Source organism: Vipera ursinii (assembly GCF_947247035.1).
Source record: "Vipera ursinii genome assembly, chromosome: 1".
Taxonomy (NCBI): Eukaryota; Metazoa; Chordata; class Lepidosauria; order Squamata; family Viperidae; genus Vipera; species Vipera ursinii.
Genome location: NC_139512.1, coordinates 343526819 through 343541014, shown reverse-complemented (window position 1 = coordinate 343541014; position 14196 = coordinate 343526819). Strand labels below are relative to the sequence as shown.

Below are 14196 nucleotides of genomic sequence, written 5' to 3'. Positions count from 1 at the left end.
TTGCTAAGCGAATCATTGCAGTTGTTAAGTTAGTAACACGGTTGTTCAGTGAATCTGGCTTCCCCATTGACTCTGCTTCTTAGAAAGTCACAAAAGGAGATCACATGGCCCCAGGACACGGCGATCATCATAAATATGAGTCAGTTGCCAAGCGGCTGAATTTTAATCATGTGACCACGGGGAACGCCGCAGCAGTTGTGTAAAAAATAGTCATAAATCGCTTTCTTCAGTGCCTTTGTAACTTTGAACGCTCACTAAATGGAACTGTTGTAAGTCGAGGACTACCTGTAGTACTCCAGCCTCTCGGTCTTTATTCTCCTGTAAATGTACAATGACTGGTAGCAGTTTCTGACAGTGAGTTGCATTTTTTTGTGTGGCTCTACTTAGGGAATATTGAATCTTAGAATTGTTGAATACAAGAGAAAGCTTTCTGAAGAAGACCGAAGATCCATCTAGTTTACTTCCTGTTCTTATAAATAGGAACCGATTCCTCTGAGAAACAGACTAGTAAGTGTAACAGTTCCAATGCAGGTTCCCCTCTTTCGGAACAGCCAGCCCCACAAAGTGAGGGTGGCAAAAGATTAAAAACTTAAATTGGTTTTGGAAGGCCTTTGGAAATGGATGATTTGTAGTTATCAGGGTCAGAATGGCTGTTCCTGTTTTAGATTTGTACACTTGTATAGTGTCTCAGTCAAATAAGCCAAAAAGCATGAAGGGAAATAATGAGAAGCATTCTATGGCTGTAACCTTCTCTGAAAGATTTCCCTTCCAAGAATTGGTCTAATTCCTTGCTACAACTTTCTTAAAAACCTTAATCGTGGCCTCCTTTCACAGCTTTTTAAAAAGTAAGTATTACTTATTTGAATGTTCTCCCCTTTTCTGAGCAAGCAAAGAGGTTTTCCAGGCAGAAGATGCCATTTTTAAGTGTTTGCATAAAATGTTAATAGTGGAAGGTAGAAATTTAATTTGTCTATCCAAGTTCCCTCCATTCAAGGGACATTTACATTGGAAGAACTTTGTCTACTTTCTTTGAAACATCTCCATCCAGAACACTCTTCTATTCTTGAAGAGGAATTAAAAATGAGTAAAAACCTGTTTTTCTATCATTTCCACCAAATATTTAAAATCCAGCTCCTTAGAGCAACAGAGAACACCTTTTCTATATTTAGAAATTGTTCCCTCTTCTTAAACTTCTGCTTTCCCTTCTAAACACCATTAGTTTCCTCCACAGGATATTGGACCTCTGGAACTCTCAATCTGTGCTTCTGCTTGCAATCTATTTAAATTTGAATTTGTGTAATATGCTATGTATCAGGCTAATATGAAAATGGAAAATATTAAAAGGGCTTAGATGCTTGAAATGGTATTTTTCCAGCAGCTAGAAAGCCCTGCAACTCATACTACTTAAGGGTGCAAGAACCAGTAGGTTTCCCTCCAAAGAAACATCCTCTCAATCAGTGCTTTTCCTTTAAGCTGTGTAGACTTCAACTCCCAGAATTCCCAAACCAGCATACTGGTTTGGGAATTCTGGGAGTGATGTCTACAAAGTTAAATTAGTTGAGCTTGAGAAACACTGCTCTGAATAACGCTCTCTCCTCCCAGCATATACAAGAAATGTATAGTCTGCAGCAATGTTGTGTATAATGCTTTATAAGGACATAGAGGAGATTATTTGTAAGATCAGGGTTGAACTGTGGGTTCCTTGTTGTGTAATGAAACATCTGCAGGAAAACAACCAAGCTCAGAGAGCACCAAGGACCCCGACAGAAGCTGGAATGAAAGGAGAGAAGAATTAGGATGCTTTGGGATGGGGGGAATAGTTTGAAATGGAAGCTTTTAAAACAATAATCTAGTATCTTTAGAACTAACTTGGTATGTTTTTGGCATGTCAACAGTTGACCCTGCCTTCTTTTGTGTCTGTACACTATATAAAGAACAGAAGCAGAAAATACCCGTTTTCAATCCTGCGTTGGATTGAATTAACAATTAGTATACAGTGATTAAAAGGGTGGCTCAGTGGGTTAGGACGCTGAGCTTGTTGATCAGAAGGTCGGCAGTTTGGCAGGTGGAATCCAGAGTGCCGTGTAACAGAGTGAGTGCCTGTTACTCGTCCCAGCTTCTGCCAACCTAGCAGTTCGAAAGCACGTAAAAAATGCAAGTAGAAAAATACAGTGGGAAGGTAACAGTGGGAAGGTAACAGCGTTCCATGCGCCTTTGGCGTCTAGTCATGCCGGCCACATGACCACAGACACGTCCTCGGACAAGCGCTGGCTCTTCGGCTTTGAAATGGCGATGAGCATCGGCCCCTAGAGTCGGAAATGACTAGCACACATGTGCGGGGGAACCTTTACCTTTACCTTTTACCTATACGGTGATAGGTTTCCTCAAAATCGGCAAGTTTTTAATGTGGATTATGTGGCTTTCCATATTCTGTAGAAACTGCTGGTCACCATGTCAGGTTGTGAAAAACCAAGGGAAGTCCCTCTTAAACACACATACACAAACACAATTTGGCAAGCCTCCTCTGCTTTCAACTTGGCAGAAGCTCCTGTAGGCTTTGGTGGTTGCATTTCAAAGCCAACATCAACTGTTGTGCTCATCCTCATAGTGTAAATTCACACAGCGCAGAGTGCAGAACAGCAGCAGTGACAGGAAAAATGAAAACACCATCATCCACTGTTTAAATATGTTTTATTTCTTAATTTACATTATGTATGTGTATACATATATCTATATATATCTATCTATATATATATATATTCATTTATATATATATTTGACTATTTTGTTCTTATACTCTGAGATCCATAATCAATTTCGCTGTCCTTTAAAAAATAAAATAGCCATTTGTTGTTCAATTTTGCTTCTGAAAGAAAATCAGAAAAAACAATTCGAGTCCTGCCTTGTATAACAAGAAAAACATTAGTATCACGCTTCCGTGCTTTCCACTTGTCAAAGTGATCATTAAATGTCTCTTTTTTGTGAAAAGTCTGAGAACAAGAATGCCACTTCCTCCAAATCAGGCCCTGCTGGAAGACGGAAGGGGGAGTTGGAAGTGGAGTCACTTCTCATCTTGCTGGGATCTTTGAAAATGAATTAGTCTCATTTAGGGCGATAGCTGGGCAAGACACTTGGTTGACTTCCCTTCATGACCGAGATTCATAGACAACAGAAAACAGGTCCTTTTCAATATTTATAGATGGCTGCTCAAGAAAGACCCTTTTTTCTTCGACTTTGGTATAAACTCCAAGCCTGGTCACTAGTTCTCATTCTCTCAAAGCCTGATTTAGCATCCCCAGTCAAATCTTTTGCCTAGTTTTACAATTTTTGCGATCCTTCCATCTGGGCCAGCAGAGGACCAAAACAAAACGCTCTTTTCTGCTAAATGGGATTCAGGCGAGCAATCTTGAGTTTCAGAAGGACTGGCCATATCTGTTGGAATTGACTCTCTTCCTTGGCTGGGAGGTCTCCTGCTGGCATTATTGGATCCAGTGCTGGGTTAGTCTGCTTTCTTTAGTGCTGTTTAGATTCCCTACAACGATCTGGAACAAAGCTACATGCTAAATTGGGAACAATTTAGGGCCGGTGAAGTTTAGAAGGAGCTAGAGGATTCCAGACATTGATGATGGTTCTGCAACATTTCAGCTTCAGAATGAGAGCAGCTGAACTGAACGATGCAGTTTGGATAACTCTACAGGGGCAGGAAAGGAAACAGTCCTACAGTGTGGAGCAACTATCTATGCTGAAAACGAGTTAATGAAAACTGCGTATGTATGGCACGTGTATGTGAGAAAAGTCTATTAAAATCTGCTGTTTGAAACTAACTGTAGCCAAGATCCATATCAGATGGAACTAATTTCTGCTCTGTCTCTACTTTTGACGTCTGGAAGGCTGTCAGTTTCCTAGAGATCTCATGGAACGGAGATGAGAAAATCAGAGGACTGGTTGGGATTAACAGGGCTTCATAGCCACATGTCCTTTCTCAAAGCCTGCCTCCCACCTTCTCAGAAACAGAAGTCAACTCCATCAGGATCATGAGCAAAGTATTTCAATTTCTACCCAAACTCCAGGATGGAATTTCAAGGCCGTTCTTCTCTGCTCTAGCCTGTTGTAAACAGAAAAACAACAGTTCTCTCTCTCTAAAAAAAAGAGAGAGAGGATTTTGCCACTGACAATGGTCAGTCTAGCCATTTTTATTTTTGTTGTCATGTCTCAAGAGACTTGGAAAAAAAAATCTGACATTCCCCTTGGAAAATTATAAATCTCCAAGTCATGCTGGACTAAAAAAACTCACAACTGAAAGATCTGAGGTAGCTCCAGAACGAAACTGTTAGTGCAAATGACACTCTTATGTAAAGCAAAAAACAAAAAAACAAAAAACCCAACCCTATCCATCTAATCCAATCTTTTTGGTGTCTTGCCAGAAAAAATGATACCCTATTACATTATTAAAGAGCAGAAAACATATCTGGGGAGCTGTAATCAGAAGGCAAAACATTGCTTTTGGGGGGGGGGCTGGTATCTAAAGACAGGATTGCTGACCAAACCAAGTGTGTTAAATAGTGTTAGATGTTTGCTCTGTTGGCAGACGTGGGTGTCTTCCTTGGTTGAAAATAAAGTATATTCAGTTCTCCAGATGTCTCTTTTTGGGAGATGGGAGGATGAAAGAATCAGCTAGAAGCATCCATCCAGATTGGGAGCAAGTTGTCATCCATGCCTCTGCAGACTACAAGGCTCTCTTTGTGTCCAGAGAACACCTTCATTCTGCTGAAGCAACACCAATCCATTGTGTCTGACAGTCTGGATTTCCTCTGGCTCCAAGCATGGGGAGGGAGGAGGATGAGGGGGGGGGGTGTCTTCCACAGGTGCTCATTTTGGGGTTTAGTGGCAGCTACGAAAGATTGCCTTCATTGCCCGAGATGTCAGCTGCAAGGAAGGAAACAAAGAAGAACTGTTATTGTGGGGAGAAAGATACAGATGCTGTCACAGAGACAGTCAACTCTACAGCCCATTCTTTTGTACTGGCTTGGACCATTAAAGCGGCCGTGGCCAGAATCCAACAGGCTGCAAATTGCTGGACTAGCTTGAAAAATATATTTAGGTTTCTGTTGAAAATGTCCCCTCAGACTTTGTGAATAACTAACTGATCATTTAAAGCACAAACCCAATGCTGAATGTTGGGTTTCCTTATTGAAAGAGTACAATGTGGCTGTTTACTACAGAGTGAAGATGTTAACTTCTATATTTTCTCTCTGTATATATCTATCTATATCTATCCCAGATCTCTCTCTGTGTCATCTATCATCTATCTATCTATCTCTATCATTATCTTTCTATATATTTATATCAGAGATTGTTTCTTTCCCCCTCTCCTATCTATCTATCTATCTATCTATCTATCTATCTATCTATCTATCTATCTATCTATCTATCATCTATCTATCTATCTATCTATCTATCATCTATCTATCTATCTATCTATCATCTATCTATCTATCTATCTACAGTATCTATCTATCTATCTCCTATTATTCTCTCTCTCTCTCTCTCTCATCTATCTATTATCACATTTATACTCTGCCGCATTCTCAAAAGACTCTGGGTAGTCCTCAAATTCCAAACATTTTTTAAAAAACCACAAGAACATACATAATCCAACTGACTACAAAGATATATATCCTGACAAAAACCAACTGATAAGGCTAACCAAAATGATCTCATGACCTAGATGCCCTTTGAAAAGATCTGATCTGAGCTGCTTCTGGAACATAATCAAAGAGAAAGCCAACCGAGTGTCCACTATAAGGACATTTCAAAGAGAGAAATCTCCAAGTCTAGCACAGAGAAACTTCCAAGGCTCAGTAATTCAAAAGAATTACCAGAGTCAGAGACAGTGGATATCTAGGCCCCAATTACTAAGAGAGTAGATCAAGCTGATGGGCAGGGCTAATGTAGTATTGTCAGTGGGTTTTTTTTGTAAAAGAAAAAGGTGCCGGAACTCACACATGTCATACAACCCGCCTTGCCTACACTACAAGGTTCCATCCAAAAAAGGTGCCGGAACTCCGTTCTGAGCGTTCTGTGAGAAAAAAAAGCCCTGAGTATTGTATTCTGAGTTCCCACAGCTCCAGCTAATGTGTATGGGAAGCAAGGTGCTTTATAATAATAAATAAATAATAATAAACCTTTATTGTCAAAGTACAACATGTGTACATTGAGATTAGCTGAGCCTCCCCCCGTGCTCTCTCCCCCCAACACACAGTGACAACAAACCCTCCATCCCACCCACTATGTGAACCCACTACACCACACACCGGCCTCCCAAGTCAATTCTGCATAAGTTCACAGAGATTATGTCCCATTTAAAAGCCTAACAGCCCACGGATAAAAGCTGTTTTTCAGCCTGTTGGTACGGCTGGCTATACTCTTGTATCTCCTACTGGATGGTAGGAGAGTAAAGAGATACCGTCCAGGGTGTGAATCATCCCTGAGAATCTTCCTCACTCTTCCAAGGCAACGAGCCCTGGCGATGTCATCCAGTGGTGTCAGGGGACAGCCCACAATGTCTTGTGCTGTGCTCACTACCCTCTGTAATACTTTCCTATCTGCAGCTGTCAGACCAGCATACCAAACCACAATACCATACGAGAGGACGCTCTCTATAGTAGACCGGTAAAAGAGGGTCACTAGCTGTTGTTCTACCCTGTTCTTCCGCAAGACCCTAAGAAAGTGAAGCCTCTGTTGGGCCTTTCTAGCCACCTGTGTTAACTTTCCAGGTCAGATCTTCACAGAGGTAGACTCCCAGAAATTTAAATTTAAATTTTTATTAAGTGGCTTCAACATTTCCTAATACTTCCTTTTGCATTTAGCTTAATGTGCATTGGGCTATAGAGATGCCTTTTTGAGATATTGGGAAAAAATGGTTATCTTAGTTTAATTCACAAAAGCTAACGTGAAAGAAAGGCCATATTGAATAGTTTAGTGGGATATACAAATGTAACTCACTCACTAGAAGTTAAACTACAAGTAGTCCTCATTTAGTGACCACAATTAGGGCCAGCAACATACTCATTAAGCAAAGCAGTTGCTAAATTAAACATTAAAATGTTATGATCTTTCTTAGGTTTTCCTTGGCTGTACAGACCTCAAAGGTCATAAATGTGAGGACAGAGGCAAAGTTACTTTTTCATACTTTTTCAATGTGGTGGCTCATGAGCCGTGGTGGCGCGATGGTTAGAATGCAGTATTGCAGACTAATTCTGCTGACTGCCAGGAGTTCAATCCCCACTGGCTCAAGGTTGGCTCTGCCTTCCATGCTTCCGAGATCAGTAAAATAAGGACCTAGATTGTTGGGGGCAATGTGCTGACTCTGTAAACCGCTGAGAGAGGGCTGTAAAGCACTGTGAACCGATATATACATCTAAATGCTATTTATTGCTAGTGCTATTGTAACAATCTCTAAAAACCAATCACTAAACAAGGATTACTCATTTGTATTTCAAAGAAAAGTATGTATTCCTTTTAATTCATAGCCAGACTTAATCTAGCTTTGTCAGAAAGTATAATTGTCACTGTTCACACAATACGCTTAATCAGGTAGAATAGAATAGAATAGAATAGAATAGAATAGAATAGAATAGAATAGAATAGAATAGAATAGAATAGAATAGAATAGAATAGAATAGAATAGAATAGAATGTGGAAAGGGACCTTGGAGGTCTTCTATTCCATCCCTCTGCTGAAGCAGGAGAACCTATACCATCTCAGACAAGTGACTGTCTAGTTTCTTCTTAAAAATCTCGTAATGGAGCACCCACGATTTCTGGAGGCAAACTGTTCCACTGGTTAATTGTCCTCACTGTTAGGAAGTTTCTCCTTAATTCCAGGTTGCTTGTCTCTTTGATCAGTTTCCAACCATTGTTTCTTGTCCTTCCCTTTGGTGCTTTAGTGAAAACTACGACCCCCTCTTCTTTGTGGCAGCCCCTCAAGTACTGGAATACTACTATCATGTCTCCCTATTTCTTCTTTTCTTTAGACTAGCCAAACCCAAGTCATGTAGCCGTTCTTCGTATGTTTTAGTCTCTAGGCCTTTGATCATCTTAGTTGCTCTTCTCTGAATTTTTTCCAAACTCTCAACATCTTTTTTGTGATATGGTGACCAAAACTGGCTGCAGTATTCCAGGTGTGGTCTTACTAGAGTTTTAACTAAGTAAAAGCTTAGTAGATGCATTCAGACATGTAGCTCAGTGATACTTTGTTAGATTTTTCTTTACTTTCATTGTGTTCAGGTTAATTTATTATTCCCAAATTGCTGAATCCACAAAATGGGCTAATCAAGCGAAATGGGCTAAATGAACATGTAGATGTAACTTCCTGTAATTCAGTTTTTCCTGATGCGTGTTTTGCAAATTGTTTGGCAGAGAAAGATGGATACCAACCAGGGCATCAAACCATGGTTTAAATTGATTTCATATCCAAACCTTGACTAACTTATCTGGACGAACTGGAAAGCTATAATGTAGTCTAAGACGACTTCCTGGCATTACAGTATTTAGCTGGTCAAGCAAAAATCAACTGCAGTCAAAATTGTCATTTTAGTCTTGACTTAGTAACTGTTCACCTGAATGCAGGCATTCAGTTGCAAGTAACCTTTCATCATAAAATTGCCTATTTTTTTTGGGGGGGGGGGGGAGGAGACCAAAACAGCATCGACTAGAATTCTAAGAAGGCCCTGGAAATTCCTAGAATTCTTAGGATGCTTTTACTCATTTGCTCTTGTTACTTACCACTGTCTTAAACTTTCACTGAAGTTGGAGGCATCATAAGTTGGTTTACCCTGGGAAAAAGAAATGGAATTGTCAAGTTTCAAGCTATTTTTCACAACATGCATACACAAGCATACAATCATATATGTCAAGTTTTCTTTTTTACATCCATATGGTATTGTCAAGATCTATACCATGACCCATCTGTTCTCTCTGCACAGGTAAGCATTTTAGAGAGGAAACAAGAAAACACATATGCAAAAGAGGCTTCCAGGGCAGCATCCAGATATGCAATTTTGGCTCCCAGAATTCCCAGCATCTGGAAGTTACTCAGGTTGGGAAACCTTGCCCCAGGTCTTCCTCAGTGGTTAGATATTGGGAGGTTTAGAGTCCTCTGTTGTTAATTATACAGGCAATCCCCAACTTATGACTACAATTTTATTTTTATTTATTTTATTTACCGATATTTGTATCCCACTTTTATCTAATACACCTTCCTATTTTCTTCACAATAACAATAAGTGAGGAGATTATTAAATTGTCATGCTCAATTTATAACCATTTTTGCTGGGGTCATTACTCAAAACATGTGGCTATTAAGCAAATTTGGCTTCCCCCTTTGACTCTGTTGGAAGCCAGCTGGGATGGTTGCAAATGGTGGTCACATGGCCTCAGGACATTGTAACTCTTGTAAATATATGCTGCCAAATGTCCCAATTTTGATCATGTGACCGCAGGGATGGGAAGGTGGTTGTAAGTCCTCGGACTAGTTGAGGACACAGACAGACCTCCAGGTGGCCTCAATGATTCTCTAAAAAGAATGCAAATGACCAGCTTTTTGCAAGGAGTATAAATCCTTCCATTTCCCCACCATACTGTCAGAGCTGAAGAAGCTCCTTGGGTGAGAAGCGAAACGTCTTCAAAGAAAAAACAAGAAAGTCCAATTGCCCTGTGAAAAAACACCTTTGGGACAACCATGACCTGGATGACTGAGAATTTCCATAGACAGCTAGGACTGTTTTTTCAATGCTGTTGTAACTTTGAAGGGTTGCTAATGAATTGTTGTAAATTGAGGACTATCTATAATGCCCATTGCCCTGGCCACACTGGGTGGGATTATATCACAGTCCAAAACTACATATTGGTTGTAAACTGTACAGAGTTCTTTGCTTGTGAGTAGTTAAATAAATAAATAATCTGTCAATTTCATTTTTTTATTTTTTGTAAATCTCTTGGATTCAGTTTGTAAAATTTAGGGATTTTAAGTGCCCATCAAGTTTTGTAAATGTTTGGCTGCACCTTTCTCCATAGCTATACAAATTTATTTGCAATTTTGTTCCTATACAATCCTTGCAAATACTTTCTCCTCCTGTACAATACACTTTTCACAACTGTATGCATTTTTCTACAGATTTTCCCTGATAACTTTTTTTGTTTAAAAAACAACAACACAATATGTCAAGTAAAATCCAGAAAAGTGGAAATGTGAATTAAGCTTTGGTTTTCAACTTTCAACTCTGCATTTCCCCCTCCTCAATCTCATTGGAGATCAGGTATTACATTTTTTAAAAGATAGAATCAGGCAATTAGCAAGGCTCCGAAAAGTCAAAAGTCCCACACAATTTCCACAAAGTATTTTTCTTTTGTCAGGAATAAATTTCTGTTTGGTATAATGGTACAATGCACACCGATAGCTGCTGTTTGGATGACTACCTTAATCTACATATCAAGACTTGCTGCTGACAAAAGCATCTTTCCTCACATCACCGCCTTACCGAGTCTCATTTTTAATTTTTTAACCCCCTCAATCAAATTAAAAGCCTTCAATTTCTGATCTTACAACACAGAACGTAGAACATAGGATGATAGCTTGTCATTTTGCCTTCTTTCTTTTCCAAAATAGCACACCACTTTCTAAATACATCCACAACAGGGATAAAACAAAAAACCAACACAGCGTGACGGGTAAGATTAAAAACAGCAACACAACAGATATTTAAAGCAGATGCCGTAAAAAGCAGACGGCAAAAAACTACCAAGAAAAAAAAAACAAAGAAAAGGCCAAGCTGTAAGTCTGACTCAGTGACAGAAAAAGAAAAGGGTTTCAAACAATGGTTGAAAGTCAAAAGCCACAAAAAACAAAACACACACACACACACCAAAAAAAAAAAAAACACAACCTGGAGGAGAATAACCCATCTGCGTTATACAATTACTCAGGTTTTTTTTTTAAGCCACAAAGCAAGACTTTAAACCACTACTCGTTCTAGGCTGCTGAAAGACCACAAGGGTAGATACATGCCTTGAGGATTAACCTGAAGAAGGCGAGGCCTATAAAAGCCACATATTCCTTTTCTATACTGGAATTCTCCAGATGTGTTGAATGGCAGTTCCCATCATAGTCAATAAATATGCTTTCTGGAGATAATAGGAATTGTCCTGTAATATGAGCAATAAATATGCTTGCTGGAGAACGTGACCAATAAATATGCTTGCTGGAGATGATGGGAATTATTCTGTAATACAGGGGTCCCCAACCCCTGGGCCACAGCCCACTATTGGGCCACAGCCCATTCAGAACCAGTTTGTGGAAATAGTGGGCAAGTGCACGTGTCTGTGCAGCTCCACTTGCATGGCAATGGACGCTCGCACTTGCAGACCAAGCTCTATTTGTGTGAGTGATGGCTGTTCACACTTGTACAAATGAAGCTGTGCTTCTGTTCACATCCCCTCCCCACCTGCCAATCCGCCAATCTGGAAAGGTTGCGTACTGCTGTTATAATAGAGCCGGAAGACCCCAGAACGGTGGAGGTTGCATTAAATTTTTCAGCTTAATTTAGGCGAGTCCCAGAGGTGCCAGATAATTCAAGATACTCCAAAATGATGTTTGCAATCCTTTAAAAAAAAGTATTTTCCCAAAATATCCAGACAAGCAAACCTTACAATTTTACATTTGGACAAGATCTTTTACAATCGTTCCAAAATCTGTCAAGATTTTAATCTTCTTACATAAAATCACAAAATTATCAAATGTTTTACAATTGTGCCAGATTTCAAGTGGATTTTTTTCCCCAAATGGGAAAGCCCAGCAGGTGCTAATCCAAGATGGTTCTCTGTGCATTCTGATTTTCTTTCTCTTCCTTCTCCAATCTGGGATATCTGAGATCCAATTATGCATTTTTTAATTTTCCACAGAACCTGTGATATATGTCCAGGCCAAAATAGACTTTGGAAGTCATAATGTTTGCTGGACATTTCAGAATCTTCTGTATTATCCAGTCTAGGAATGACATTTTCAGACAGATTTCTGTTTTTAGGACACTTTGCTGCCCAGCCAATACCTCTAGATGTCCTAAGCTTCTTGGATCAGGCCGACACCATAGGCTCTGGAAAGTACAGTAGTACCTCTGTACTGAATTGGTTCTGGGAGGCATGATGAGTACCAAACAAATTTTTCCCATATGGAATAATGTAGTGAGTCACAAGGCAGCCAACACTGACAAGTTCTAGGTTGTGCGTTGAGTACCAAACAAATGATGAGCACTAGGATAAAACTTTCATGACAAAATGAGTTGAGTACCAGATTTGATGAGTTTCAAAGCAGCTGAGTACCAAGGTATCACTGTACTCCAGACATGACAAACACAAGGCCCGGGGGCCGGATCCGGCCCGCGAAGTGGTTTCATGCGGCCTGCGAAGCCATCCTGGAAACAGTGAGGGAACGGCCCCCACTGCCTTGGCCTTGGCCCAGAGACCCTCCTTCTGCCAGAGACCCCCAGATCTGTCCCACTCCTGTCCAGGCCCCCATAGGCACCCTTGATGTGAACGATGTAGAGCTGGCCACGCCTACCCAGTAGGCCATATGCACTCTAGCCATGCCCACCCAGTAGGCCACGCCCACCCTGGCCATAACCACCCGGCCCCCTGAGGGCAACCGCAATGTTGATGTGGCCCACAATGAAATTGAGTTTGACACCCCTGCTTGTACTCAGACACTTCCAGTTCTAATCCGTTGAGTAATTTACAGATGCATAAATCTTCCAACCATCTTTCCTAGAAGCCAAATCTTGTTGAGAAGCAGACCAGTCTTTGCCTCAACCTTCTCCATCTCTGTAGCACAAGGATGAGCAACTTTTGGTGGCCAAGGATTGAACTGAACAATTTTGGAGAAGGAGGTCAGCACTGATCCGAGAAATTATTTTTAGTGGATGTGTCTGAAATATGACTGGATGGGACTTCCTGTGGTTTTGCTAAGATCATTTTTACGATTTACAAGACAATTACTGTTTGCTTTCTCCCTCAAAATAGTGGGAAACCCTATGGTTAATTTGGCAGTTATGGGCAGGAGAGGTGCTACAGAGTGCCCACAAGGAAGAGTTTGAGGGCTGGTATTTAGCTCTGAATCACAGATCTCCCAAACTTGTTCCAGGAGATTTGCAAACATTTTTATTTGTCTCAAGGTAGAAGAACAGTTAGGCTATTTGCTGCTTCCTCCCTGACAAGGAACTAGCTCCAAATCTCTTTTACTTGAGCAGCAGGAGTTAAAATAAAGCCTTGAAATCAGGAACGGCTCGCTTTTTCTTTCTTTCTTTTTTACTAATGCCTATTCAAGTTTTTAAAGCCTCACTGCATTCTCTCCACATACTGTAGCTACCTGCAGAAATTCTTAAAATTTTTCCCTACCACAAGTGACTAAATCCTATTCCGCCGTTATCGTGTGCTTTCATAATTAAGGATTTATAGCAGCTGTTATTTTAACCTAGCCTAACGCTCCAAAATGAGTCATTATGTATTATTTAATGGAATGCAGAAAAGGATCTAATTTAACACCATGCAAGGTTCACTGAAGGACCGGAGGCTGTGTTTGCATTTACATACATCTCTTCCGCTGGTAAAGAGCTGGTTTCATCTGAACATTATATTCTCTTTTAATAATACCATGATCCCAGTTCCAATTTTTTTTTTGCCTCCTGTCCCATGCGTCTTAATTTCTTAAATGCTACAGTATTTAAATAATTGCCAAAGGAATCGTGCATATTCTAAAAGCATTTGGCCCAAGTTTCTCAATAGAAAACTAAAACGAATACAGGAAAAATGGGAAAGAGAATGTGAACAACCGAGACAATTTAAGAACTGGAATTTCCTTGAATTTGGGATATCGCCTCATGGCAAGTCTGGCCATTATAAAGCCAAGCTCTCCTTCTCCAGGAGTGGAGATAGAAGTCCAGCCTTGGAAAGAGATTTTCAATTTTACAAGGCTTCAAAGGCTGCAGAAGGGTTCTTCTTAGGGGGTCCTTGGTGCTCTCTGAGCTTGGTGGTTTTCTTGCAGACATTTCATTACCAAATTAGGTAACATCATCAGTGCTAGTAAGGTGTATGGTTTGTGCTCAGTTTATATACTACTGGTTTGCTCTGTTACTGTTGGTGGGAG

The 14196-nt window shown here is 40.3% G+C and overlaps 1 protein-coding gene across 1 annotated transcript in view; it reads right to left on the bottom strand.

The window, feature by feature from the left end:
* Positions 1-2245: 2245 nt before the first annotated feature.
* LOC310650780 (sphingosine-1-phosphate transporter SPNS2-like) overlaps positions 2246-14196 on the bottom strand; it is a 151811-nt gene continuing 139860 nt past the window's right edge. Inside the window, exons 12-13 of the mRNA XM_083379511.1 lie at positions 8787-8836; positions 2246-4926 (exon numbers count right to left, since the gene is read on the bottom strand). Coding sequence (XP_083235637.1) covers positions 8794-8836 — 43 coding nt within the window. The 3' untranslated portion in view covers positions 2246-4926; positions 8787-8793. The remainder of the gene's footprint in view (positions 4927-8786; positions 8837-14196) is intronic.